This window comes from Eubalaena glacialis, chromosome 9 (assembly GCF_028564815.1).
Source record: "Eubalaena glacialis isolate mEubGla1 chromosome 9, mEubGla1.1.hap2.+ XY, whole genome shotgun sequence".
Taxonomy (NCBI): Eukaryota; Metazoa; Chordata; class Mammalia; order Artiodactyla; family Balaenidae; genus Eubalaena; species Eubalaena glacialis.
This window is the reverse complement of record NC_083724.1, coordinates 6,799,592-6,826,466: the sequence shown is the minus strand read 5'-3', so window position 1 is coordinate 6,826,466 and position 26,875 is coordinate 6,799,592. Positions and strand designations below refer to the sequence as shown.

The 26,875-nt window shown below is 53.1% G+C and overlaps 1 protein-coding gene across 1 annotated transcript in view; it reads left to right on the top strand.

Moving 5' to 3' along the window:
• The window catches only part of HMCN2 (hemicentin 2), a 150,819-nt gene that overhangs the window by 30,563 nt on the left and 93,381 nt on the right, over positions 1 to 26,875 (top strand). The window contains exons 8-20 of the mRNA XM_061200924.1: positions 1,710 to 1,973; positions 4,384 to 4,528; positions 5,043 to 5,164; positions 7,037 to 7,309; positions 8,410 to 8,551; positions 9,029 to 9,156; positions 9,884 to 9,997; positions 12,234 to 12,383; positions 19,316 to 19,504; positions 21,007 to 21,102; positions 21,408 to 21,535; positions 23,504 to 23,648; positions 26,762 to 26,874. Of these exons, the coding sequence (XP_061056907.1) occupies positions 1,710 to 1,973; positions 4,384 to 4,528; positions 5,043 to 5,164; positions 7,037 to 7,309; positions 8,410 to 8,551; positions 9,029 to 9,156; positions 9,884 to 9,997; positions 12,234 to 12,383; positions 19,316 to 19,504; positions 21,007 to 21,102; positions 21,408 to 21,535; positions 23,504 to 23,648; positions 26,762 to 26,874 (2,009 nt within the window). The remainder of the gene's footprint in view (positions 1 to 1,709; positions 1,974 to 4,383; positions 4,529 to 5,042; positions 5,165 to 7,036; positions 7,310 to 8,409; positions 8,552 to 9,028; positions 9,157 to 9,883; positions 9,998 to 12,233; positions 12,384 to 19,315; positions 19,505 to 21,006; positions 21,103 to 21,407; positions 21,536 to 23,503; positions 23,649 to 26,761; position 26,875) is intronic.

The following is a 26,875-nucleotide window of genomic DNA, read 5'->3' as shown; positions in this document are numbered from 1 at the left end:
AGCCCCACTTCTTCCAGTGAACATCAGGCTGGTCCAATACATTCAGAGGTGCTTGAGTGGACACCTTCCCCGAAAGGGGGACCAGTGTCTCACTCCAAGGGAACGAGTGTCCTGATGGACATCTAGATGCCCCTGGAGGCTGATAGCCTAGGGGGACGTTGGAGGCGTAGGATCAGTTTTCCAATGAGAAGCCGCCCACTGGGTTCTGAGGTTGCCTACATACCCCATCATGGCTCCACCTGGAGAAGGCTGGGCCCCCGAGCAGGCAGAGGCTTCTGGCTCAGGGTGCCAGAGCTTCATGCCAGAAAATGCCATCTGGTAGCCAGACCAGGGTCCCAATTTATAGTTTGGAAAATACGGTGTCTTGCCACAGGTCCATCCAGAGGATTTTGCTAGGACCAGCTGAGCAGAGATGGGGGAGACTAGACCAGGTCAGGCTAACTTTGGACCACAGAATAGTGACCCAAAATGGTGTGTGCTGGATCCTTAGGGCTTTCTTTCTAGTCTGTATCTCCTCTAATGTCTGTCATTCTTGTCAGCCCTTGTAGGTTTCCTTGCCAGGACCAGCAGTAATATCTTCAAAATGAAAAGGGGTCTGCTTGCTCATGTCGTGTTTGTTTTTGCCAGTAGGAGGGAGGGCGCGAGGCAGAGAAACTTAGTTCCTATTCTAAAGCCAAGAGAGAAAAGAAATCCTACATGAAGTGCTACAGTGGGGATTGAAAACTGGCCAGTCTCCAGTGGAAGAGGGTGAAGGGGGCCATCTGTGACCCTCTTTGGTTTCTGCTTTTGATAAAGATGTGGGTCCCAGACATCCAAAAGAGACAGAGAAACAACAGGGCAATTGCAAATGATAAATAGCGATTGGTCTCAGTGCCAGGGGCACCAGGGAGTGGGCGAGGCTGTGGCTAACTGGACAGTGGGGGTCTGGGCCACAGGAACAGCTGCTACACGCCGTTGGCTGCTTGTTGCAACGTGGGAATGGTGCCCAGCACTGACACACTTGATTTTTCAAAGGAATCTGGACTTCTAGATTTGTATATGCCCCTTCCAGATTGTTTGATATTTTTTCAAAAATTTGAAGGCACTTCCTGGACCACATCCTCTGGGCCCCGGTTTATGATCAGTGAGAGGAAAAAAAACAATGAAGAGCCATCTGCAAAGGGAGCGACCTGACCGTTCCCACATCAACTTAGGAGATTATAAAACCCAAGTCCAGTTCTGTCTGTCCTGGGATAGTGTGGAAAGTACATTTCAACAAGATAGAAAAGGAAACCAAAAGAAAGATGAGCATGGGGAAAGGATGGGCAGGAGTCAGCATTCCCAAACCGGGGCGTGTGTCTCACCTCGGCCGGTCCCAGAGCCTGCCTGACGACAGCCAGCACCAGAGTTAGTGGCGGGGCAGGGGTGGGGGTACCCCTTCCCAGTTCTGCTCAATGAGCACCCCAGTCTGCACAGTGGAGGGGATGTAGCCATGGGAAGCCGTGGGTTGGAGAGACACTGGTGTTTCAGGACCACGGACAGTAGCAAGCCCCCGCTTCTCTCCTTATCCCACCCAGCATTAGTTAGCCCAGGGAAGAGAAGGTGAGGGAGCCGGTGACGGCCGGACAAGCAGGCTGGTCTCTGACTGTGGTCCTAGAGCCCCTGCTTGGGGAGGATCTTGGAGCCCAGCACAGATGGCAGCATCTCCTTCCTCGCCCTTTCCTCTGCAGGGGTGCCCATCTCCCTGGTGATCAACTCCACAGGCCTGCAGGCGCCTGGCCGCCTGGACTCGATGGAGCTCTCACACAGCTCAGGGCGGTCCCTCCTGACTTTGCCCACGTGGCTCCTCTCCAACGGATCCACGCACCAGCTGTGGGGCGGGCCGCCCTTCCGCACCCCCCAGGAGCGCTTCTACCTCAAGGTGAAGGGCAAGGACCATGAGGGAAACCCCCTCCTCCGTGTCTCTGGAGTTTCCTACCGTGGGGTGGCCCCAGGTGAGTGATTGGCTCTTACCACCCCCAGCTCCCTGGTTCCCTTGGAGGCTCATTTCTTTCCTGATTAGATTAGATTGGATTAGATTAGGAAATATGTTTTCATTAAACTTCTCTGGGCAGCAGGCTCTGCAAGGCATTATGCCAAATACTGAGATGCTTGAGATGTAGCTTTCGGCTGAAGGATTTGCTGCAAAGTCATCCACCCATCCACGCATCCATCCATGCATCCATCTGTCTGTCTGTCCATCCATCCACCTGTGCATTCAACATTCATTTTGTGTCGGTCAATGGTACTAGGCACTGTAGACACAGCAGTGGGCAGGGCAGTGGGTGTGGGTATGCCCTTCCCTAATCATAATTACTATCATAGTCAAAATCATGGTAATACTAATCTAGTCACCATTTTGAACACTTTCCGTGGGACAGTCCTGGGCCAAGCACTTGCCACGCATTAGCTCATTGAATGCTTACATCAGTTCTGAGATGTGTCCCCATTTTATAGCTGGGGAAGCTGAGGTCACCCATTTTATAGGGTTGCTCGAAGGGTTCCATAAGCTAATGCACATAACAAGACGGCTCTTGGGTACTCAAGAGGCTGCACACAAGACGTGGGAACCGTGGACCGGGGCCCTCCACACGGCTGCTGTTACTGTGACGTCATTGTAGGTCATGTTGTGTTGGTTCCCATGTGTGTGGCTTTTGCTGGTTTCCCGTGTGTCCCTGAGGTCTCACCATCCGGGTTGGAAGCTCCCAGAGGTCAGGGCAAAGTCTTTGGCTTTCCAGATCTGCCTCTGGTCCTGGGGTGGGGTGGGGTCTGAGTTCACTGGCCATCGGCCTCCTTATTGGGCTTCGTTCCCTCTTCCAGCCCACTCCCCCCTCCCCTGGCAGTGATGGGGAGGAGTTCAGAGGTGGATGACACTGGCATTCCATCATCAACTTTGCTGGGGGTCATCCCACTTCATTTAAGGATGCAGGGAGGGTGCCAATGTGCCGGTGGCGAGGTGGAGGACTTGGAGGACCCGAGTGGGTCAGGGCAGGGTCGGGGGCTTGGGACCCCTTCTTTCAGTCTCCTGGCCTCCACTCCCCTGCTGCGGCCCCTGGGCTTCTCCTCCCTTGGCCTTTACAGCTTTGAGGAGGAATTTTCAGGAAGCAATTTCAGCAGCCTCCGTTTCTCTCTCCTGTTCTTTCAGATGGCTCCCAGAGTTTTGAGTTTAGCGCTGGCTTTTGGTCTCCATGTCAGCTGTAGATTAAAGTGTGGAGGTGGGGTTGCGGGGGGGATGTGCCTCCCCTACTTTCCGGGTCTGGGAGGCTGGGAGTTTGACTGAGAGCAGGAGGCTCTGGGTTTGGAGACATGGGGGTGGGGAGGGCGGGGCCTCAGGTCCCTGGGCTCTTTGAGCTCAAGAAAGAAGGAGCCGGAGCTGGCCCGGCAGAGGCTTCCAGTGCGTGGGGGTGAGTGGTGGCTGCTGTGCACGCAGCTGAGGACGTGGCTGGATGGTCCAACGCCCCTCTCCCCTGGGATGTGGCAGGGAGCCTGTAGCATGATGTCACCCGCCGCCCTCCCACCTCCAGCTCTATGCTCAGAGGAGGTCTGGCACATTGCCTCAGCCTCGGAGCATTTCTGGTGGGGATGGGGGAGAGGGTTGAGCACACGTCCGTGATCGCCCAGTGAGGCACTGACAGTCCAAGACTGACCCTGGGGGACAGTTCTCAGACTTTTCCACTGAAGTAATTCCAAGAGCCAAGGAAAGAATATGTATCACCCCAAGGCCAGGGTCAGGCGAGGGGGGCAGTGGCATCTGATGGGGTTCCCAAGAGGCTCATCCCAAGCTGTGAGATTTCATGGAAGTCTCTTATCTCAAAAATGCGTGTGAATTTTGTATTCACAGCCATGCTCCAAGTATGCTTATTTTTCAATAAAAAAGGTTTCCCTCCCACAACTTTGGGTAAAACTGACCCTCCAGGCAGACGAGCAGACTCACAGCCCTACCCACACCCCTGGAGAGTCCTGTCTGGGTAGCATTTCGTCAGATTTCAGGGCTGGTTTGACTTCTTTGCCCCACAGAATTGCTAAAATGGTGGCACAGGCTGGTCCGTCCTGGCCAGGCTTCTCACAAACCATAAAAACCCCATGAGTTTTCATTGACGGAGCCGGTCCTGCCACGTGCATGTGCCAGGTGCTTTCCACACCCCATCTCTCACCAACTCCTCACAGCAACACGATGAGGTCAGTAACCCAATTAACCCCATTTTACAGAGGTGGAAACTGAAGCTTCAGGAGGCGACGCGACCTGCTCTTGGTGACCACTGGATGGTGGTGCCAGAGATTGTATCCCGGCCTTCTCTCCCCTGGCTCATCCCTGTGGGTCTCTGTGTCACGGGAGGAATCCTGAGTGCTGGTCCTTGCCCACAGGTGCCCCCCTGGTCAGCATGCCCCCCAGGATCCACGGCTACCTGCACCAGCCCCTGGTGATCTCCTGCTCTGTGCACAGCGCCCTCCCCTTCTGGCTACAGCTGCGGCGGGATGGAGCCAGGCTGGGCGAGGAGAGGCACTTTCAGTGAGTGGCTGAGGGCCGCCCGTTGTTCCCAGCCCCAGGGCTCCTGGGGGCCTGATGCCCTGGAGGGATCTAAGGGGAGTGGGTGGCAGGAGTGGGACCTTGGTCTCAGTCATATTGTCCTCCTGGGCACCTCCCAGCTTGGCCAGGGATGGGGGAGGGTGGTTCCCTGAGGCTCCCCCTGCTGCTGGGCCATCCTCATGGGATGGGCCTTCCTCAGCTTCTGAAGACTCAACCCATGCAGGCCCAGCTCTGTGCTGGTCAGGGCAGCAAGGACCCTCTTGAGACCCTCCCCGCTATGGTTGGAAGTCCAGGGCTCAGAGAGGGGAAGGCACTTAGAGTCACATAGCATATCATGGGATTGGCATGTCCTTGGCCGTCTGCCTCTTCTTACCAAGTCTCCAGGAGGATTTGTGACCTCCCTTCTGGGCAAGATTCAGGGGACCAAGCCCCCCCAGTGTCTGGACGAGGCTGGGGGCAGTGCGACTGTGTGTCTCCAGCTGTTCTTTGTCCACAGGGGGTCAGGGAACAGCAGTTGGGAGATCCCACGGGCCTCCAAGGCTGAGGAAGGCACATATGAATGCACAGCGGTCAGCAGGGCTGGGGCCGGACGAGCAAAGGCCCAGATTGTCGTCACAGGTCTGTCTCTTTGGGCCTGTCCGTGTATCCCCTCCCCACCCCCTTCCTGATTTTTCCCTCTAGGATTTCCTCCCAGGGTTTCTCCATCTGTGGGCAAGCATGCCAGCCAGCTGCCGGGGCCTGTCCGTCATCCAGAGTCTGATGCCCACACTGCACCTGCTTGCTGGCTCCCCACCCCCCCCTCCCCGTTTGGGCTGTTTCACCCATGAATGGCCTGTGAGTCTCAGCTGCAGCTCGGGCTGTGTCCCCCGCCACCAGCCTCAATCCCACCCCTGACCTCTTGGCCAGCCCCCAGGCCCTCCCAGGGGCCGCCGTCCATCCCGTCGTTCCCAACCCTTAATGCTTCCAGGTCCCGCCGCCGTGGCACCATTGAGCTCCGGGAGGCTGGCAATGCCACAGACCCTCCTATAATGAATGGGCTTTATTTTTAAAATAATGAACCTAAGCTGTCTTGAAGAGAAGAAAAGGGGCCCAACGAACAGGGAGAGATCAGCCACTCTAAGTTGTCCTAAACTCACACAAAATCACGCATACTCCCTGTAGGAAGACTGGAAAATATAAACCAGCAGAAAAGATCGGAATGACCTGTGATCCCTCTGTTCTAGAGATGACCTTGATAGCATTTTGATTTACTTTCTTTCAGACCTTTATCTATGTGTGCATTTTAACAAAAATGGGATAATATTATACGTACTTAAAACAACCTGATTTGTTGTCATCTAACACTGTAGCGGGTCAGCAAATATTTTACTATAAATGGTAAGTACAGAAAAGTAGAACAGTATAAGGAAATTTGCACGTGCATTTATTAGACTTAATGATTGCTAATCTTTTGCCATATTTGCCTTTTCATTTTATGGCCAAACTATTTTATTTTAAATTTTAATTTTATTGGAGTGTAATAGATTTACAACGTTGAATTAGTTTCAGGTGTACAGCAAAGTGATTCAGTTATACACATAACTGAATATATTCTTTATATACATATAACTGAATATATGTATATTCAGTTATACATATATTCATTCTTTTTTTAGATTCTTTTCTCCTGTAGGTTATCACAGATATGGCTAAACTATTTTAAACTAAATTGTAGGCATCCTGACATTTCAGTATGTATCTCTTTTAAAAACATAGATTTTCCCATATAATAAAGACTCTATGATTACACCTAATAAAATGAATAGTAAGTAATGCCTTAATACTACTTAATTTTGTCCGGAGTCAAATTTCCCCATTAGTATACTTGCACATCATGGTCATTGACATGTGGATCCAGCTTTTTTCCTGCAGGTCCTGCAGACTGTCCCTGGATAGACGGTCTCTGACCTGCCACTTCTTACGACCTTTTCTTGTTGAGAGTGTGGGTTTCTTAGCTCTTTCCTCCTTTGGGGCAGTGGCCTTCCTTAGTTCCACATTTGGCTGCTACTTGTACAGAGAATCGCTCTGTACTTGTTACTCTTTCCCTCTTGAGGGTGATTTCCGAGGCTTTATCCCCCAGGGCGGAATTATTGGCTCAAAGGGTGTGAAGAGTGGTGTAGCTCTTGCTAAATATCGCAGTTGGGTGTTGTGCGGAAGGTAGGCGTGCACGCGCGGACGCACACGCACGCATGCGCACACACACACACGCGCACGCACGCACGCATGCACGCAGCCCCCTCGACGGGTGTGTGATGGCCGTGGGGTGGCGCCGTCCGGGCATGGTGAGCAGATGCTGGTGAACTGCTCTGCTGGCTGATGTGTCCTGAGGAATGCGGTGGGCTCCGGGGTCTGGACACCGCCAGGGCCTGCAGGATGGCCCCCTCCCTGTGTCAACCCCTCAGTGCCTCCTGTGTCAACCCCTCAGTGCCTCCTGTACTCCTGTTCCTGCAGACCCCCCGCCACAGGTGGTCCCTGTCCCCAACGTGACCGTGTCCTCTGGAGAGACCGCCGTTCTGTCCTGCCGGGTCCTGGGCGAGGCCCCCTACAACCTGACGTGGGTCCGGGACTGGCGAGTCCTGTCGCCCTCGACGGGCAGAGTCACCCAGTTGGCCAACCTGTCTCTGGAGGTCAGGGACATCACCCCCAGCGACGGCGGGCGGTACCAGTGCATGGCCAGCAACTCCAACGGGGTCACGAGGGCGTCCGTCTGGCTCCTGGTGCGAGGTGAGGCTGCTGTCCTCCCAATTCAACACAATACCTAGCATTTCCCTCCAAAGCCCATCAATCCATCCCTCTGCCCAGACGTCACCTCTGGCAGGCAATGTCAGCCCTTTCAGTGTTTTCTCAACCTTCAGAGGAAGAGGATTCTGTAGCCTTCCAGCCTAAGTGTAGTGGTTCTCACTGTTGGGAAGTTCATCCTCATATCTGACCTAAATTTCTACTGCTGTAGGCCAAGCCAGTTTCATTGAGTCCTGTCCTCTTCCCCTGCCGTTGAACACCTCCATTACCTACCCCTCTCAATATGCAGGACAGAGATGGAACAGTGGAAACTTCCGAAAGCCCAGAGATCAGACGTCCTTGGCAGGGGTTGGGTAGCACCGACCAGATGGGGGTGGGGGAGGCAGTGGGAAGAACCCACGTCGGGAGTGTTGGTGCCTGGATTAGGTACTAACCTAGGATTTAGGTCCACCCAGGATTTAGACAGATCCTCCTCCCCGGGGTGCTATCTCCCCAACTGTAAAAGTGAGTGTGTTGGAACAAGTTTTCTCCCTTATGCTAGTGACTGTTGATTGACTGCCTAGAGTGTGTTGAGAAGGATTCTGAGGCCATATCTAGGCCGCTGGTATGGGAGGGGCGTGTTTGCCATGTCTAGATGAGATGGCCCACGATGTCTGTTTGAGCCTGACAGGTCCGCTGCACTGTGAGCTTTCCGAGGGCCAGGATAGAACCTACGTTTGCAGTCGATACTTGGGCAGACCTTGAGGTCCACTCAGGTCTCCAGCCCCGGCATCTCGACAGCTCCCTAAGCCTCTTCAGGGTGCTCAGCTCAGAGCAGAAATCCAGGGAGCTCAAGGCTCCCCCTGGGGGGTATTGGGAATTCAGGTCCCCGTGTGGCCTGGGGATGTGCCTGGGAGGCTGCCTGGCAACACTCCCCAGTTCCCCAGCAAGCCGCTCCCAAGGATGCAGGCCCCTTGGGACCTTTGCTTCCTTTGTCTACACCGTCTGTGGCTGCCGGGAGGGGCCGGGGGCCCAGGGCTGGGTGCCTGGGACAGCACAACTGCTCTGACAAGCTCCTCCCCACCTGTCCACTCTCTGAACTACAGAGGCCCCACAGGTCAGCATCCACACCAGGTCACAGCGCTTTTCCCAGGGCATGGAGATGAGGGTCAGCTGCTCGGCCTCTGGATACCCTGCACCCCACATTTCCTGGAGCCATGAGGGTCATGCCCTGCAAGAGGACAGCAGGTGAGGGCTCAGGGCTTGGAGGTCTGGGACTGGGAACAGGTGGACTCCCAGGGGACCTCTCTGAGCCTCAGTCTTCTTAACTATTAATATAAATGGGGGAGTAGCATTTGCCCTGCCTTCTTCCTGGGGATGATTTGAGGCTGAGGAGAGAGATCACTTGGGAAACATAACAGTGTGGGCTCAGGGGTCAGGAGCTACAGCTGCAGAATCCAACAGACCTGTACTTGAATTCTGCCTCTGCCATTCAGGCTGTGTGACCTTGGGCAAGTCACCATACCTTTCTGAGCCCCATGAATGAAAAAAGAACATACGTAAAGTGCTGAACACACAGCCTGGCACAGAGCAAGCGGTCAGTGTAGAATGGTGTCACCAGTGATGTCGTTAGTTAATTTGTTATTAATAATGACTGGGGCAACCGCATGTGACCCGACCTAACCAGCCCCTTGCTGTTGAACACGTTTCATGGCACGACTCCAGAGTCCGCGTGGATGCCCAGGGAACCCTGATCATTCAGGGAGTGGCCCCAGAGGATGCTGGGAATTACAGCTGCCAGGCTGCTAATGACGTTGGCACAGACGAGAAGACGGTCACCCTCTACTATGCAGGTACTCGGGTCAAGGGTATCTGCAGGAGAAGGATCTCCAGCCCACCCTCCCTCCCTCCCTCCCTCCCATCCCCAGATACTTATTGAGCATCTACCGTGTGGCAGGCACTGGGGCTACAGCAGTGAACACAGGGTCCCCATCCGGGTGGAGCTTATATTCTAATGGGGAGGCACAAAGCAAACATGCAAACAGATAAATAAGGTGCTTTCAGATGGTGAAGGTACTAGAACGAGCGCAGAGCAGGGTGGTGTGATGGAGTGACGTGCCCCTGGGCAGAGAGGGAAACGGGCTGGTACACACAGGACCAGACCCTTGCCCGCAGATGGGAATGGGAACAGCGTTCCAAGTAGAGGGATCGGGTGGGGCAAAAGCCTGGAGGTGGGAATGAGTCCGGGCTGCCCAAGGGGCTGCAAGGAGGCTGGCTGGAGTGAGGGGGCGGGGGAGGGGCAGGCAGCCTGCCCCTGTAGGGCCTTTTAGAACCTTGTAGGATTTCGGCTTTTATCTCAAGATCAATGAGGAACAAAAGGGGGTTTGGTCCCGGGAGTAACTGGCTTTTTAGAAACCAGCCGAGGCTACATCTTTCTGGGGTGACTGTCCCGGTTGGTGGGGGATGGGGAGGAGGTAGGTGCTCAGCCCCACCTTGTCCCCGCCGCCCCTCCCCCAGCTGCATTCTCTCTCTAGGGAGTCTGCGGGTTGGTCCCCAATTCCCCATCTGCTCCCCACACAGACCCACCGTCCGTCTCGGCCATGAATGCGGTGGTGCTGGCCGCCGTCGGGGAGGAAGCCGTGCTGGCGTGTGAGGCGTCCGGGGTGCCTCCGCCCCGGGTCATCTGGTATCGAGGTACACTGGGTGGGGGGAGGGTCCCTGGAGGGTCAGCTTTCCAGGACGGTCGTGGGGGGCACTCCGAATGGGGTGTCTGGAGAGAGAGGACCGTTTCTGGCAGCCCCACTCCCATCCCCAGGCCGGCGTCCACGCAGCTAATGCAGGTTGGCTCCGTGGTTAGGAGCAGGATCTAGAATAGACCCCGATTTGAATTCTGGCTCCCCTGGGTGACCTCAGACAAGTGACTTGGTATCTCTGAGCCTGCTTCCTTAGCTGGAGAGTCAAAGATAGGTGGTTGTATGAGGATTAAATGAGTCCATATGTGCAAATTGTTTAGAACGAGCCTGGCACACGGGCAGGGCTCAGTGTTCTTAATGATGGTGACGATGGCGATGTGGTTATCTGAGAGCCAGCAGTAATGGTAAGAGGGCTGTTCTGAGGCTCTCCTGAGTTAACGAGTGTAGAGGGTTTTGTCTGTGCCAGACGTGGAGCTGGAGTTTGATTGACAGGAGCTGCTCTTGCGCCCACACCAGTGGACCTGGGTCCTGGGGCTCCTGCCTCAGACTTTCCAGGGGCAGAACACTGGGCTCCTTCTCAAGCACAGGCACCTCCCACCTGGATGCACTCCAGCCTTTGCAGCACCTGTCTGTGATCTTGTCAGAGCCTCACCTTGACATTGACAGGCAGAGTTAGCTCAGAGTTTGAGCATTTTGTCCACGGTCACCAGCTAGTGGTGGCAGAGGCCTCAGGACTCCTTACTCTGTGCCCAGGTCGCTGCCTGTGGTGGCTGAGAGCTCTACCAGCCCAGCCCGGGAGCCCCTTGATAAAGGGGGATCTCTCAATGAGATGTTGCTCAGCCTTAAAAAGGAATGAAATTCAAGTTGTACAATGATGAGAATACAGTTACCACTTAAAAATGGTTAAGATAATAAATTTTATGAGCTTTATTTAAAATTAAATTAAATTTTTTCTTAATTTGACTCCTATGGCAAAGAAAAAAAAAGAATGAAAAAAAGCAAAAAAAAAAAAAGGAAAATAAATCAGGCTCATAGCAGCTGCTGTGTAGAAATTTCCCCCTACTTCTAATTTGCTGAATGGAGAAAAGAATCTTTTACTTATGATATTTTCAGAGACATTTGCTCTAGTATGGTGCATTTAAGTAGTAAAAAAGTAAAAGAAAAAAAATTTTTTCTTAATTTGGAAAAAAGGAATGAAGTTTTGACACAACATAGATGAACCTTGAAAACATTATGCTAAGTGAAATAAACCAGACACGGAAGGACAAGTATTAAATGATTCCAGTTATTTGAGTGGAATCTCATATATGAGATGCCTAGAATATACAAATTTATAGAGACCGAAAGGAGAATGGTGGTTGCCAGGGGCTGGGGGATGGGGAAATGGGGAGTTAGTGTTTAATAAGTAGGGTTTCAGTTTAAGAAGATGAAAAAGTTTTGTGGATGGGTGGTGGGAATGGTTGCATGACAATGTGAATGAACTTAATGCCACTGAATTGGACACTCAAAATGCTTAAAATGGTAAAATTTTGTGTTATGTATATGTATGTACCACAATTTTAAGTGTAAAATATTAAGTTGTAAAAAGAGTTCAGAATCAGGGTGGTCCCTCAGGCCTCAGGAGGGGGAGGCCTGGAGTTGGGGTAGGGGAACAGTGCACAAGGGAAATGAGAATAAGGCCTCAAAGAGGCAGAACTGGGGGGAGAGTGGTCGTCTCCGTGACCCTGGGCTCCTCCCAGAGCTGATCCAAGCCTCAGTCTGCACCTGAGCAGAGGGTGGAGAGCCAGGAGGGAGGCCCAGGCAAGGAGTTCTTGGGTGATGAACCTGCCGCATGCAATGGAACAGGCTGAGGCTCACTCGTGGTCAACAAAGGGGCTCAGGGAACTGGACCCAAGGGTGCTGACTTTAAAATTGGGACAAAATTCGCCTAACATAACATTTACCGTCTTAACCATTTTTAGGTGTACAGTTCAGTAGCATTAAGTATATTTACATTGTTGTACAACCATCACCACCATCCATCTCCAGAACCCTTTACATTTAGCAAAACTAAAAATCTGTACTCATTAAACAATAGGGGTCCTGATTCTGGGGGGAAATCTTTCCCTCACCCACACCCCTCCAAGGTCCCTGCTTTGTGGAGTTGCAGGAACCCAGGGTCAGGAAGGCAGCCTGATCCCCTGGCCTCCTGTGGTAACCATGGGTACCTGCCTGTTGTTTTCTCATCTTTGGTCCAGAGGGTCTTGAAATGATCCTGGCCTCTGAGGGCTCCAGCTCTGGGATGCTGCGAATCCCGGTGGCCCGGGAGAGGGATGCTGGCGTCTATACCTGCCGAGCAGTCAATGAGTTTGGCGATGCCTCTGCAGAAATCCGGCTGGAGGTTGGACGTGAGTGTACACCTTGTCCCCACTTGCCCTACCCCTCCTGCCTTCCCCCTTCCCCGTCCCCCACCACCTGCCCTATTTCTGAGCAGGGAGGAGAGAGTGGTACCATGTAGCCTGCCAGTGGGGTATTTGCATCATTTGGATCCAGAGCACGTGGGATGGGGATTTTAGAGGGAGATGGTGTATGTGTTACCTCTTGCTGTGTAACAAATTGCCTTAAAACTATGTGGCTTAAAACAATAAGCATCTATTGTCTCATGGTTCTGTGATTCTGGGAGTGGCTTTGCTGGGTGGTTCTAGCTCCAGGTCTCTCATGGGATGGCAGTTAATACCTTGGCCGGGGATGTGGTCATCTGAAGGCTTGACTGGGGCTGGAGAATCCACCCTAAGTTCACTCATGTGGCTGTTGGCAGGAGGCCTCTGTCCCTTACCCAGATAGGCTTCTCCAGAAGGCTTCTTGGAACATGGGTTTTCCCAGAGAAAGTGAGTCAAGAGGGATAGAGATAGAGATAACATCCAAGATGGAAGCTGCAGTCTTTATAACCAGTCGCAGTCTTGGAAGTGACATACCATCACTTCTACTATATTCTATTGGTCACACAGACCAACACTGGTATGTGCTGAGTGGGAGGGACCACTCAAGTGTGAGAATCCCAAGAGGCAGGGGTCACTGCCCATCACAGAGATAGTTTGGTTCCAGCATGGGTGTCGTCATCCCTGAGACCTGAGTTCCAGTCTTGTCTTCATCACTTACCATCTGTGTGCTTTGGTCAAATCATTGACCCTCAGTTTCCCCATCTGTAAAATGGAGCTGACCACACTACTTCCTTTGTTGGGTGGCTGTGAGGCTTCAATGAAATCAGACACACAATGCTTAGCACAGGGTTTGGCCCATTGTGAGTGCTTAATAAAGGGAGAAGCTATTATCCTCTTTTTACAGATGGGAAGTTTGAATTCTTCTGTGGCTGGTACATGGCCTTGGCTGTGATTGTCATGATGTCTAAGTTCCAGGCCTGGATCCTGGGCACTGGGAATTGCTCGGAAGTTGTGGGCACAGCTCCTTGGCGTGCTGAGCCGGAGCGGATTGTGCTCTGAGGGTTGACTGCGGCCATGATGGGAGAGACAGGTGCTGGGAGTTCTAGGGAAGTGCAGAGAATAGAGAATGGACTTGACTGGGCCGGGTGGGATGGCCAAGGGGCTCCCCAGTGAGGCTCAATCAGGAGGGTCTGGCCCTGGGGGAGATGGTGCCAACTCAGGCTTGGGGATCCTCCCCATCTGTTCCATCATCTATTCCTCCAACATGTGGTCACCTGATAGCCAGGCCCTGTGCCCCAGACCCTGTGTTGGGGCTACAATGGCATCTGCCTTTGTGTTGTTCTTGGTGTCCAGAAGAGAGATGGTAAACAGACCATTAGAACACTCAGTGTACTGAGAATTTGGAAGTGGCATCCTTGGGTCCTGCGCCCAGAGAAGGGGGCTAAGCCAACACTGGAGGCCGGGAAGGCTTCTTGGAGAAGGTGATGTCTAAGCTGAGCCCAGAAACAGTCAGGTGACGAGCTGGGGAACAGTGTTCCAGGCAGAGGGAACAGTGTTCCAGGCAGAGGGAACAGCATGTGCCGATCTCCCCATGGCAAGAGAAGCAAGGCAGCAAGTGAGGCATAGAGAGGGTGGGGAGGGGAGGCCGGGGCAGCTGCCCAGTTTTGGGTCACTCCCGGCCTTGGGCTAGGGAGCCTGGTGGAGTTTGGGCTTTGTTCTGTGGAGGCGGTGAGAGTTTTCTAAGGAGGAGATTGATGTGCTCAGACTTTCCCTATCGAGAGTACAGTGTGTTGCTGAGCTCTTGGGTGGGGTGGGGTGGGTATGGAAAGCCATAGGCCTAGAGCCTGATAATAAAAATATAATAAGGCTTCCATGAAATCTTCCACATGCCAGGGCCAGCTCTAAGCACATTTCACGTACTAACATATAATCCTCGTAACAACCTTTTGAGATGGGTTCTACATTATCCCTTTTATAGATGGAGAAAACGAGGCACAGAGAGGTTAAGTGCCTTGCCCAAAGTCACACAGCTGGTGAGTGGCAGAGCTGAGATCTGAACCCAGGGTCCGGGCCTTTAGCCCCTGGACTTGATCTTGATGCTCCCAGCAAGGTGGGCTTGGATGTTGCTTCCCCACTGTGAGCCTCGGGCTCCTCACCTGCAAGATATTTCTGGATGTTGTGTGAGTGAGAGATAAGAAAGGCCTCGGACACAATGGGCTCTGACAAATGTCACTGTCATTGTGATTAGTCAGTAGGTTCTGGATGAGCAGAGAGGGTGCTCCAGGGAGGGCTGCCCTTGGCATTGTTACAAGCGGTCATCCTTTGCTCTGTGTCTAATTTCTGTCCAGCAAAACCTTATTTCTTTGGGGCCCAGGCTGACATGCCTGTTCCTTCACCTGTTAGCCATTGGTCTTGGGGCCATTTCCCCAGGTGAGAGGTGGGGGGATGGCTGGCATCCCAGAGGCAGGCTTCTGGGGCATGGGGCCACTGGTGGCCTCTGGCCTTGAGGTCAGGGACGGCATGGACAGTGGCCCAACACCTGTGTGTCTGGGGTGAGCTGGCCTGGCAGCAGTGGTGGGAAATTCAATTTCCTGCCCATCTGGGTGGCAGCTGTGGTGCAACCTTCCTGGCCAGGCTGGCAGAGCCTGCCAGGGCTGAGAACGCGTGGGCACTGTGCCCACTTCCTGCTGTTCAGCTGGGAGCTGGCTTCCTGGTGGTATTTGGGGCACAGGGAGGACGGCAGCCTCCTCCTGTACTGCCAGCAGGTGCCTGTATTTGTGTACCAAGCCTGCGAGGTGATTTTTGCATCCCCTCTGGACCTGGCATTTGGCTGATAAGAGTCCTGGATCAATGTCCTGGTCCTGCTGCTTGTTTGGCCAAGTTATTTACCTTTCTGAGCCTCACTTTCGTCATCTGTAAAATGGGGATGATACTGATAGAGGCTGTTCACAAGGTCCTTGAGAGATTTAATGAGATAATGTGCTTCACTCAGGGCTTGAATAGAATACATAATCAATACACGGCCCGTGGGCTGGACCAGGCTGACAAGGGCCTGGCGAGGCAGAGTGAGGCGGAGTGATTATCACACGGCTGGTGACTGGGCTCCACGGTCAGCGCCTGCTCGTGGAGCTCAGTGCTCTTTCTATTACTTTTTTTTTTTTGGCCACGCCACTCGGCGTTCGGGATCTTAGTTCCCTGACCAGGGATCGAACCCGTGCCCCCTTCAGTGGAAGTACAGACTGAGTCTTAACCACTGGACCGCCAGGGAAGTCCCACTCTTTCTATTACTTTACAACTGCCCTGAGCTAAGTTCCCTTTGCCCTGCTGGATTTCTCTCTAAGTGGCTGTTCACTCAGCCCTCTTTCTATCCTCTCATTTTAGTCTCTGCTTCTTATTCCCAACTCGGAAGCCCCTGATTGCTGGGTGAGTGAGCAGGGGAGCAGGGGGTGTGCTTTTGTGGGAGCAAAGACCCTCTGGCCAGCCTGGGGGAGCAGGTTAGAAGCAGAGCTGGGCTCTGTGGCCAGTGTGGTCAGTATCTGGGTGGCTTCTCTATCAGGCACAACAGGCAAGGGCCCAGAGCCCGTGATACTTTTAGGGCTGCTGGATAGGGCTCTGATTTTATTGCCATCAGAAGAAAAAAGTGAAGAATAATAAATAGATTAAAAACGAATCCAGATTGTGTTTGTCTTTATAAACAGTCATAAAATATCATTTAAAATATTTTTTTAGGGAGGAAAGTCATCCTGCAGCCCTGGCCAATGGGGCTGTGGCTCCAGGCTCGACTGACGATCTTTCTATGGGGAAAGGAGTCTTCCCGGGAGGCGGATTCGGAGGCCATCCCCAGCATTGTCTCACTCACAGATACCCTGGAATTCCCTCTAAATGCAGGGCAGGGGCTGAGGCCAGCCTCTCCCATGGCCACCCTGCCTGTCTAGACAGTCTTTGGGCCTGAGACCCCCTCCCTCTTCTGACTGAACTGAGTCAGGACTGATTGGAGCTCTCCTTCCTGAGCTGGTACATCCCCACCAGCTCTGCCCCAGGGCTCTGAGCCACAGGAACTGGGGGGATGGTGGAGGAGGCTGGGGGGCTACAGGGTCTCCAGACAATGATAAAGAGTCCTGGAACTTTAAGGTACTGGAATCAGGGTGAAAATAGTTACCTCTTTCTGGATGGGGAACTGAGGCTCAGAGTGGTGAAGGGGTTCATCCACGGGTGTCCAGTGGGGCAGGGACAGCAGGGGGGCCCTGCCCAGGCTTCAGGCCTTCAGGCTGGTGTCCCTTGCCCTGGGGCCCAAGTAAGAGGAAGGGATGGCATCACCTCTGTCAATTTCACTTCGCTGGGAAATCCCTAGGGGTGGAGGGAGTGGCCAGCAGTGCTGTTAAAGGAAGTCTCAGCTTTGGCCACACCCTCCTGTCCTGCCCCCTCCCAGCCTGGTGGCTGGCATCCTTGGTGGGGCCGTTCTGTCTTCTGTGGTGTTCCCGGTTCCCCCGCACAGAGCTGCGTCCCCGCAAAAGCGCTGCAGCTGTCAGGTGATGAGACCTGGGCCTCTCCAGGGAGCGCGGCAGCTGCTGTGATGTCTAGCTGTCTCTGGGCACTCGCAGCTCCTGACCCGGAAACCTGCACAAGGTCAAGGCAGAAAGGGCTGTCCATGGGGAAATCTGGTGGCTGTGGAGCCAGCTCACGATCCCTCCCTGCCGAAGGTCACCTGAGAGTCTGTGAGGAGGGGTCTTCGAGCCTGAAAGCAGAGGCGGCTGAGCCTCGCGATGGGACCCTGGAAAGGGCATGGGGCTGGGAACCCGTCCCCACACCCGACATGCTGCAGGATCAGGGTGGGCCCCGCCCCCGCCCTGCCCCTGCCCCGCCCCTCCCTCGGGCTTCAGTCTCCCATCTGCACAATGAGGAGACCAGAGGACCTTCAGCTTCGGTGTACAGGGTTCTGAGGTCCCGCCTTATTTGGGGGACTTCAATGAGGAGCAGGGGGATGGCTGCACAGGAGATGGAGTCACAGTTTTCTGGGCAGGATGTGAGTCGGGATTCACCTCTGAAAGAAGACGAAAGAGATGCCAGGTTACCCCTGAGTACTGGGGGTACGGGGGTGCAGTGACTGAGAGCCTGGGTCTTAGCACCAACCAGACCTGGGCCCTGATCCCAGCTCTGCCACTGACTTTGAGTTGCACCTGGGGCAGGTTCCTTAATCTCTCTGATCCTCAGTTTCCCCATCTGTAAAATGGGGTTGTGATAATGCCCACTTCATGAGTTTATTGAGGCCATGAATGAACTCTAAAAGCACCATCACCATGCCTGTCACTTAGTAGGTTTTCCAAATGCTACCCTTTGTACATGTTATTTGCTTACTATTATAAGTCAGCTGTCTTCTCTCAGGGGAGGAATTCAGGACGAGGCCTGCCTGGAGGAGGGAGGTTTGAGCTGGGCCCTGCCGTGGGCTGGGCAGAGCCGGGGAGGCAGGCTCTGGGGGTACCTGGCCCTGGAGCTGAGCCACGGCTCTGCTCAGGATGGGAAGAGGGGAATAGAAACCTCTGCCCCCGGGGCCAAGGCTCTGCAGGACCAGTGACGACATCTGAGGCACCTGGATAGAAGACTTTCTTGGATTCTGAGCCGAGGCAGCTGCCAGGCCCCAAATGAGGAAGAAAAGCAACGTGCGGGTGGTGTCTGCGGTTGGGTCCAAGACTGTCTTCCTCCTTGCAGTGATTTTCCAAGTTGTGCTTCTATCTCCTTGGAACTTCCCTACTCCCTGAGGCCAAGAGGGAAATTTGATGTCATGATTTGGATGGATGGGGGAGATTTCTGGAGAGAGACAGCAAGAACAAAAGAGGTGGAGGTTTTTCCACAATGCTGGACGCAATGGGTTCAAAAGAGGCCGGGGACCTTCCTGGTTGTGGGTCTGGGGACAGGGACCTGAGGACAGTGCCCAGAAACTGCAGGGAACAGGGCCTGGACCTGTCTGGCGTTGGACCTGCTTCTGGCCAGCAGAAAGGTGGAAAGGATCGTGAGCTTCTGTTTTGGGAAATAACTTATTTCCATGCCCACCCCCCCCCCAATCATAAAAGTAAGACAATGCTTAGAAAAAAAGTTGGGAAGAAACACTACAAACCATTAACAGTGGTTACCTTGTGGAAGGGCATGGGATTTAGAGTGTGTGGAGCAAATGTTAAGGAAATAAATCCTCGTGTGTTGCTTGGATGTTTTATAACTCAGGTGAGCAGGGCTGCCCTTGTTTGCATCTGTTATCCTGGTGTAATTAATTAATATGGCTCTTTTCACTCTTAAGTGTCCCATTTGGACCATAAAGTATAAGGTCAAGTTATTAATAGGCTTGTTTTGATTTTGTAGTAGAGATTTATGTGCTTATTACAAAACGTTCAACAGCAGAGAAGGATGAAGCAAGGTAAAGATGAGCTAGAATCTCCCCACGAAGTTGGCTCTTTGGGAAATGGTTGCCGGAGTCTAGGAGACCCATGAAAGGAAGCTCCCGTGGCCCAGGAAGAGGGCAAGGGAGGTGACGCTCAGGGCTGGTGGGGCTTCTGTGGCTGAGGGTGACTTGCAGCCCCTCTGAGGTGGGCTTCCCAGGAGGTGTAACCAGCAGAAACAGGAATGTTGCTCCCCTGTATGGCTGGGCTAAGCGGGGTCCCTGAGACCCCATGTAGGGTATGAGGACTTCATCCTGCCAAAGGGCACTTGCTCTGCCTCATCATCCTCAGGAGCTCTTCAGGGTGGACCCTGCCAAACCCAAGTTGGCCCTGGGAGCCCTGGATATGAGTCAGGTTCATGAGGGCGCGGCTGGAAGAGGGAAAACCCCCCAGCGACGGGAGGGGAGGCAGTGCCCTGGGGGCTGGGCGGGTCCAGCCGCTGGGTGAGGCTGACCGCTCACCTCCCTGCAGATGCGCCCCAGCTGACAGAGCTGCCCCAGAATGTCACCGTGGAACTGGGGAGGAGTGCCCTCCTGGCGTGCCGGGCCACAGGCCGCCCACCCCCTATGGTCACCTGGCACCGTGGAGATGGCCAGCTGCTGGGGCCTGGGCGGGGCAGCAGGAGTGGGCGGCCCGATTCAGGAGTGCTGTTCTTTGAAAGTAAGAGATTGGGGCTGAGGGAGGGTGGGCAGGGGAGACAATGGCTTCCGACACCCTCAGCCCCCAGACTGGGTGGCCGGGAGCAGGGCCCTGACCCCCAGTGCTGACCATAGGTCAGGCTGTTGCAGGGTCATATTTCAGTTGGGTGACTCTGGTCACATCATCCCACTACTCTGAACTAGTCACAATAGTGATAATGACAATACCTACCACCTGGGTTTAATAACAGGCCACCTTAAGGAGCTATTGCATGAATAGTACACATAAATCCCTTAGCACAGTTCCTGACACATATTAAGTGTCATATGTGGTAACCATCATCATCATCCTCATCATCACCATCATCCTCACCATCATCCTCACCATCACCACCATCCTCACCACCACCACCATCATCACCATCACCACCATCACCACCATCATCACCATCACCACCATCATCACCATCACCACCATCATCATCACCATCATCACCATCACCATCATCACCATCACCACCATCATCACCATCATCACCATCACCATCATCCTCACCATCATCACCATCACCACCATCATCACCATCACCACCATCATCATCACCATCACCATCACCACCATCATCACCATCATCACCATCACCATCATCACCACCACCACCATCATCACCATCACCACCATCATCATCACCACCACCATCATCACCATCACCACCATCACCACCATCATCACCATCATCACCATCACCATCATCACCATCACCACCATCATCACCATCACCACCATCATCATCACCATCATCACCATCACCATCACCACCATCACCACCATCATCACCATCATCACCATCACCATCATCACCATCACCACCATCATCACCATCACCACCATCATCATCACCATCATCACCATCACCATCATCACCATCACCACCATCATCACCATCATCACCATCACCACCATCATCACCATCATCACCATCACCACCATCACCATCACCATCACCATCACCACCATCATCACCATCATCACCATCACCATCATCCTCACCATCATCACCATCACCACCACCATCATCACCATCACCACCATCATCACCATCACCACCATCATCACCATCATCACCATCACCACCATCATCACCATCACCACCATCGTCCTCACCACCATCATTATCACCATCATCATCATCGTCACTACTACTGCTTCTATTTACTATGTGCCAGGCTGGATGCTGAGCACTGTATTTGCATTATCTATTGACCCCTCCCAATCACACTACAGGGTGCAGTTATTGATAAATTATCCCCATGCTACACATGAACAAGCTGAGGCCTTCTCACCCTTCCAAGGCCTGGCTGTATCCCCCATCCCTCTCCTCCCTGCCATCCCAGCCCTCCTACCTAACCTCCGCAGGGCCAGACTGTGACAAGGGCGCGTCTGCACCTGGGGAGCTGGAGCCTGTGGGGGCTGGAGCCGTGATGTGCTCTGACAGTCAGGCCTGCCTCTTTCCTGCCCCTCAGGTGTGATTCCCGAAGACCAGGCCCCGTATGTCTGTGAAGCTCAAAACGTCTTCGGGAAGGTCCAGGCAGAGGCCCACCTCCTTGTGACTGGACATGGTTCGCTGGTGGATCTGGAGAGGAGGGTTTGGGGGGGACACCAGACACCCCCAGAGACACCCCCTCATGACTGCCCATCCTTTGGGACAGGTGTGTCCACAGCCAGGTTCTCCAGGAGGAGCATCTGGACCCCTACTTCCTGGGCAGTGTGCCCCAAGAAGTGCACCCTTTGACCCTTTAGGGTCCCCAGTCCTGATGCTTCCACTGGTTCCCTGGGGAGGAGACAGTGGGGAGTGGGGGCCTCTGTCCCCCGGACGCCCTCCCACAGGAGTCTCGTGTACCCACACTGTCTCCTCTCCCTATAGCACCTCCACAGATCGCCAGCAGCGCCTCCACCATCCGGGTGCTGGAGAGGCAGCCCGTGTCCCTGCCCTGCATCATCCTGGCTGGGAGGCCCCGCCCCGAGAGGCGCTGGCTCAAGGCCGGCCGGCCCGTAAGTGCAGGGCCCCTCTGGGTGCAGGGGAGGAGCGCGCTGTCACGTTCACACCTCGGTCTCTGCTTTGCGGTTCCCCTGTTTTGGAACGTCCTCTTCCTTCCTGCTTCTTTCCAGAACCTTCTCTGATAACGCACTGATAGCATCCTTCACCCTCTAGAGTCCTTGGTCGGAGGAGCTTGTGCATCATTAGTGCTGTGGGCGGGGGCACAGACGCAATGCATTCGTCACCCCCGTTCAGATGATTCCAGGGCAGAGACGTGACCCGAGCGGCTGAACATCTGCCCCGGCTGCCTGGCACACTGCTGGGTGCACAGGGGCTGCTTCGTCCATTCCTATCCATTTGGTTTTCTTTCTGTTTCCTTTCTGCCATTCACTCCTTCTTTGCCTCTCCCTTTCCCTCCATCCTTCTGGCCTATCCTCAGACATCCCGGGGTCCTTGTGCCCTGGAAGCTATAAAAGAGGTGCCCTCGCCCCAGCAGACAGCAGACGCTGGACACCCAGAGAGGCAGTGACTGTGTGACCAGATGGCTGCCCTGGTCCCGGGCCCGTCGTTCCAGTGTCTGATGCAGTGCAGACAGGGTGCAGCTCCCGGAGCAGGGAGGCTTTGCCGAGGCTGCTCGAGTGGGTGACTCCTTCCGCAGCCTGTGTAATTAGATGTGACCCCGAGGAGGACCCTGCCTGGGCGCGTAGGCTGGGGCGGTGAGGAGCCTTCCTCAGTAGAATCCGATGGGCATGCGGGGAGGGGTGGCCCTGGGCCTCGTCCACACCAGGATAGGAAGTAGCTGGAGACGCAGAGCTTGTTTAGTTCAGCGGGGACGCTGGGTGGACCTGCGCCTGCCCAGCTGCCGAGTGCGAGGAGCAGAGCCCCCCTCAAGCTCTCTCAGCCTGAAAGGGCCTGGTACCGAGACAGCCCAGGAGCCTCTCCTGGAACCGGCGTGCAGAATGTGAAATCGGGTCACGGGACAGGGACAGAGACAGGGAGGCTGAAAGCGGGCTCAGGCCTGGTGGAAGCGGGCTCGGGCCCCTCACCAACGATGGACTGGCTGGACATCTTTTTTTTTTTTTTTTTAATAAATCTATTTATTTATTTTTGGCTGCGTTAGGTCTTCGTTGCTGCTCACGGGCTTTCTCTAGTTGCGGCGAGCGGGGGCTACTCTTCATTGTGGTGCGCAGGCTTCTCATGTGGCAGAGCACGGGCTCTAGGCGCGTGGGCTTCAGTAGTTGTGGCACGTGGGCTCAGTAGTTGTGGCGCACGGGCTTAGTTGCTCCGCGGCATGTGGGATCTTCCCGGACCAGGGCTTGAACCCATATCCCCTGCATTGGCAGGCAGATTCTTAACCACTGCACCACCAGGGAAGTCCCTGGACATCTTTATAGAGGTTGCCCCAGGCCCCATTCTGGACCAGCGCCACCTGCCCCACCCCGGTCCTGATGGGGACAGACCTGGGCAGCCACCAGGAGTTGCTTTCTCTGCTTCTCTCTCTGGGACCACACCTGATGCGGCCACACCTCTGCTCTGCTCTGCATGGCTCTTTTCTCTCTCCACAGACGGGTTGTCCCTTCTCTCTGTGGCCTCGGTGTGGAAGGGCCTTGGAGCTTCAGCCCCGACTCAGTAAAGGCTCTGGCTCCAACCCTGCACTCCTGGGAGAGGCTCCCATCAGCCCCCTTGGGTCAGGTGTCTTGCCCTGGACCAGTTGGCCCTGGGAGAGTGGGGTCAGTGGTGGGCCGGGGGTCAGGCCCACCTGGCCCTGAGGGTCTGTGTGTGTGTGGGGGGTGGATGAATATCAGGGAAAGGGTAGGAGCATCAAGCCCCCCCAGAGTCCCCCACCCTCTCCAAACCCCTGGCCTCTCTGTCCAGGCTGCTCCCTGCTGGCCTGGTGGGCAGTGAGGTTTCTGGAGTGCTCTCTCTTAGCTGGCTCTGAGCGGGGCCCTCGGCCCAAGCTGGTGCTTCCTCACTCTCACCAGCTCCCACCGGGCAGCCAGCATTCCGTCCGAGCAGATGGCAGTCTCCACCTTGACCAGGCGCTGTTGGAGGATGCAGGGAGGTACACCTGTTTGGTCAACAACACGGCCGGCTCTCAGCACAGGGACGTGGAGCTGGTTGTCCAGGGTGAGTCCTGGGGTGATGGGGGACAGGATGCGATGGGGGAAGACACCCGAGGGGAGCTTGATCTTGAACATCTTCGTTTAGACAAATTGCACAAATAGTACATATTCACTGTAGGAAATTTAGAGATTGGACAAACCCCCCCCTAAAAAAAAACCCCCCAAAAACCCGAAAACAAAACCAAACAAACAAAAAGAAACCTCCCTTAATACCAGTAGCTAAGAAGAACCAGAATAATTTTACATTTTGGTGTGTATCTTTCATACTTTATACACACATGAGTTTGCACATGTACATATACACACACTGTATATATATATATAATATATACATTATATATATTCTTTAGATATGTTGTATATAAATTATTTTTGCATGATATATATCCTTTATATAAATTAGGTATAAATCCTTTGTGTACACATACATAGAAATATTTAGAAACCAACTGGAACCAGGTAGTATTACTGTCTTGCAACCTGAGTGTTTCTTGTGACAATATTTTATGACTCTTTTCTGTCAGTAATACTCAGAAGCAGTGGTTTAAGACTGCATGTCCCCTGTTTGGATGAGCCAGGAGTACCTAACCTGTCCCCTCGTGTCCTGTTTCTCACCAGCGTGAACACCTGGGGATAAACATCCTCATGCCCCACCTTTGCCCATGTGACCAATTCTTTCCCTAGGATAAACTATTGTTGTGGAATTGAGTTTTGACTCACAGAGATCGCACGTTTTTAGGGCTTTTTGTGTATTTTGCCCAGTTACTTTCCCACCCACAGCGTTGGAGAGTCCCTGTTTCCCTTCACCCACCCAGCCGGGTCCCACCGTTCTTTTTAATGTAAAACAAGAAGTTTAAACTAAGTCTGGTTATGTTTTGTCATTTACCGCATATGTTAATATCTTCTTTTTGTTTGTTTGTTTCACTTGTTTTATTAAAACCCCGAGGGATGAGTGGGAAGAACTCATCATTCCCCATTTTGTAGAGGAAATCTGAGGTTCAGAAGGAGGCTGGGTTTAGAACCCAGCTGTCCTGTCTCCTCATAATTCCAATTAATAAGAGTGATCAAAGGTTGGGCATGTGTCATGTGCCAGACCTCTGAGAGGTTGTGTGCAGGTTTCACTTAATTTTCCTAACTGCTCCAAGAGGTGGGTTTAAAAGACTCCATGCTTCTTTGAAATTAAGGAAGCTGAGGCTCCGAGATGGAGGTAACTCACCAAGTCACAGGATCAGCAAAGGCTGCCTCTGTAGAAAGCCTCACCCCCTAACTTCCCACCCTGCCGCACAGCCTCCTCTGTGCGGTGGCGATCAAGCCTGTCTCTCTTGGCTAATTTCATTTCCATTCAACAAATGCTAATCGACTTGCTGGCTTTGGCCACCTGGGAAAATCCAGAACGGCATTTCCCGCCCTGAAGTAACTGAGTGTTACCGTCAGAGCCCTTGGCTTCTGACTTTCCCTCCTGGTTGTGATTTTTCCATGCCCGTTTCCCCCTCCCCTGCTCCTCTTGGAGACATCCCCCCTTCCCGCCCTGTTTTAATGCCTGCAGATCTGGACGGTGCCCAGGACGGATTTTGCACTTGTTTTCAAGTTCACTGTGTCCTGTGAACACTATTTTCTGCCGTTTCTCATCCGTCCATTCCCAGAGGGTGAGCAGGGAATTAGGGTTAATTTAGCTTTTTAGCTGATCAAGGAATACGGGTACCAAAAGATTAAGTGGTTTATCCAAAGTCCCACAGTTAAGAAACGGCACAGCTGGTTCCTAAACACAGGCTGCCCTATGTGGGGGGCATGAATTTACAGCAGTGGTGGCTGTCTTCTTCTGTTAAAATTGTTCTTTTTTTTAAAAATCATGGTAAAATAGGGACTTCCCTGGCAGTCCAGTGGTTAAGACTCTGTGCTTCCACTGCAGGGGGCACGGGTTCGATCCCTGGTCGGGGAACTAAGATCCCACATGCCACGTGGCACGGCCAAAAAATAAAAAAAATTTAAAAATCATGATAAAATATACATAATATAAAACTTACCATTTTAACCATTTTAAAGCCTACAGTTTAGTGGCATAAGTGGCATTCACATTGTTGTGCCACCAGGTTCGTTTACCCAATGCACAGGAAGCCAAAAGGCTTGCAGTGGAGAAAGGATGTATTCACAAGGCAGCCAAGTGAGGAGACAGGAGAACAAGCCTCAGGTCCACCTCCGCAAAGGCCAGGGGCTTGGAATATTTATGGGATAAGGAAGCAGGGTGGTCTTAGGCGTGGGGAAAGGTGATTGCAGGTAGGGAAAAGGTGAGGTAGTCAGTGTCGTGTGCAGGTGTATCTGGGTTACATGCTTCTTCATGGGATGCATGTTCAAAAATGGAGGCGCCTAGCATGATCTGACGGTGGGGTTTTTGGCCCTCTGGTGTCAAAATGTCATTCACCAGATACCTGTGCAGGCCCAGTTTTAGGGTCCGTGGTACCAACCAGTCTTAGCTGGCTTGAGCTCAAACTGGACACAGCTGACTCCAAGTTCCTGGAAAACAACTCAGACAAACATCTTATTGTTTAGGCTACATGAAGCTTGGAGGGTCTGCAGTTTGCAACGAAACAATTAAGCGAGCTTGCTCAGTGAAGGCGGGCTCAAGCAGAGGGGTTTTTAGCAAGCTGTAAGACAGGCCAAGAATTTCTGTTAACACAGTTTCAGGATGGGTTTTTTTAACCCTATGGGTTACAGTTTCACAACCATCACCACCATCCATCTCCAGAACTTTTTCACCTTCCCAAACTGAAACTCTGTACCCACCAATTCCCCATTTCCCCCTCCCCTAGCCACTGGTCACCACCATTCTGCTTCCTGTCTCTATGAATTTGCCTGTTCTAGGTATCTCGTGTAAGTGGAATCATACAGTATTTGTCCTTCTGCGTCTGGCTTATTTCACTTAGCATAATATTTTCAAGGTTCCTCCATGGTGTAACACGTATCACATGTTTATTCCTTTTTAAGGCTGAAAAATATTCCATATGTACACATCACATTCTATTTATCCATCACCCTCTGTTCGGATTGTTTCCACCTTTTGGCTGTTGTGAATAATGCTGCTATGAACTTTGGTTTATGAAATTGGTTTGTTTTTAAAAGTGCCACCTAGAATCCAGCCCACTGCCACCCACCATAGCACCAATGAAGGCGTTCCAGCCTCTCTCCCCTGTGTAGCCTCAGGAGTGCCCACCCCTACCGTCACCTGGACCAAGG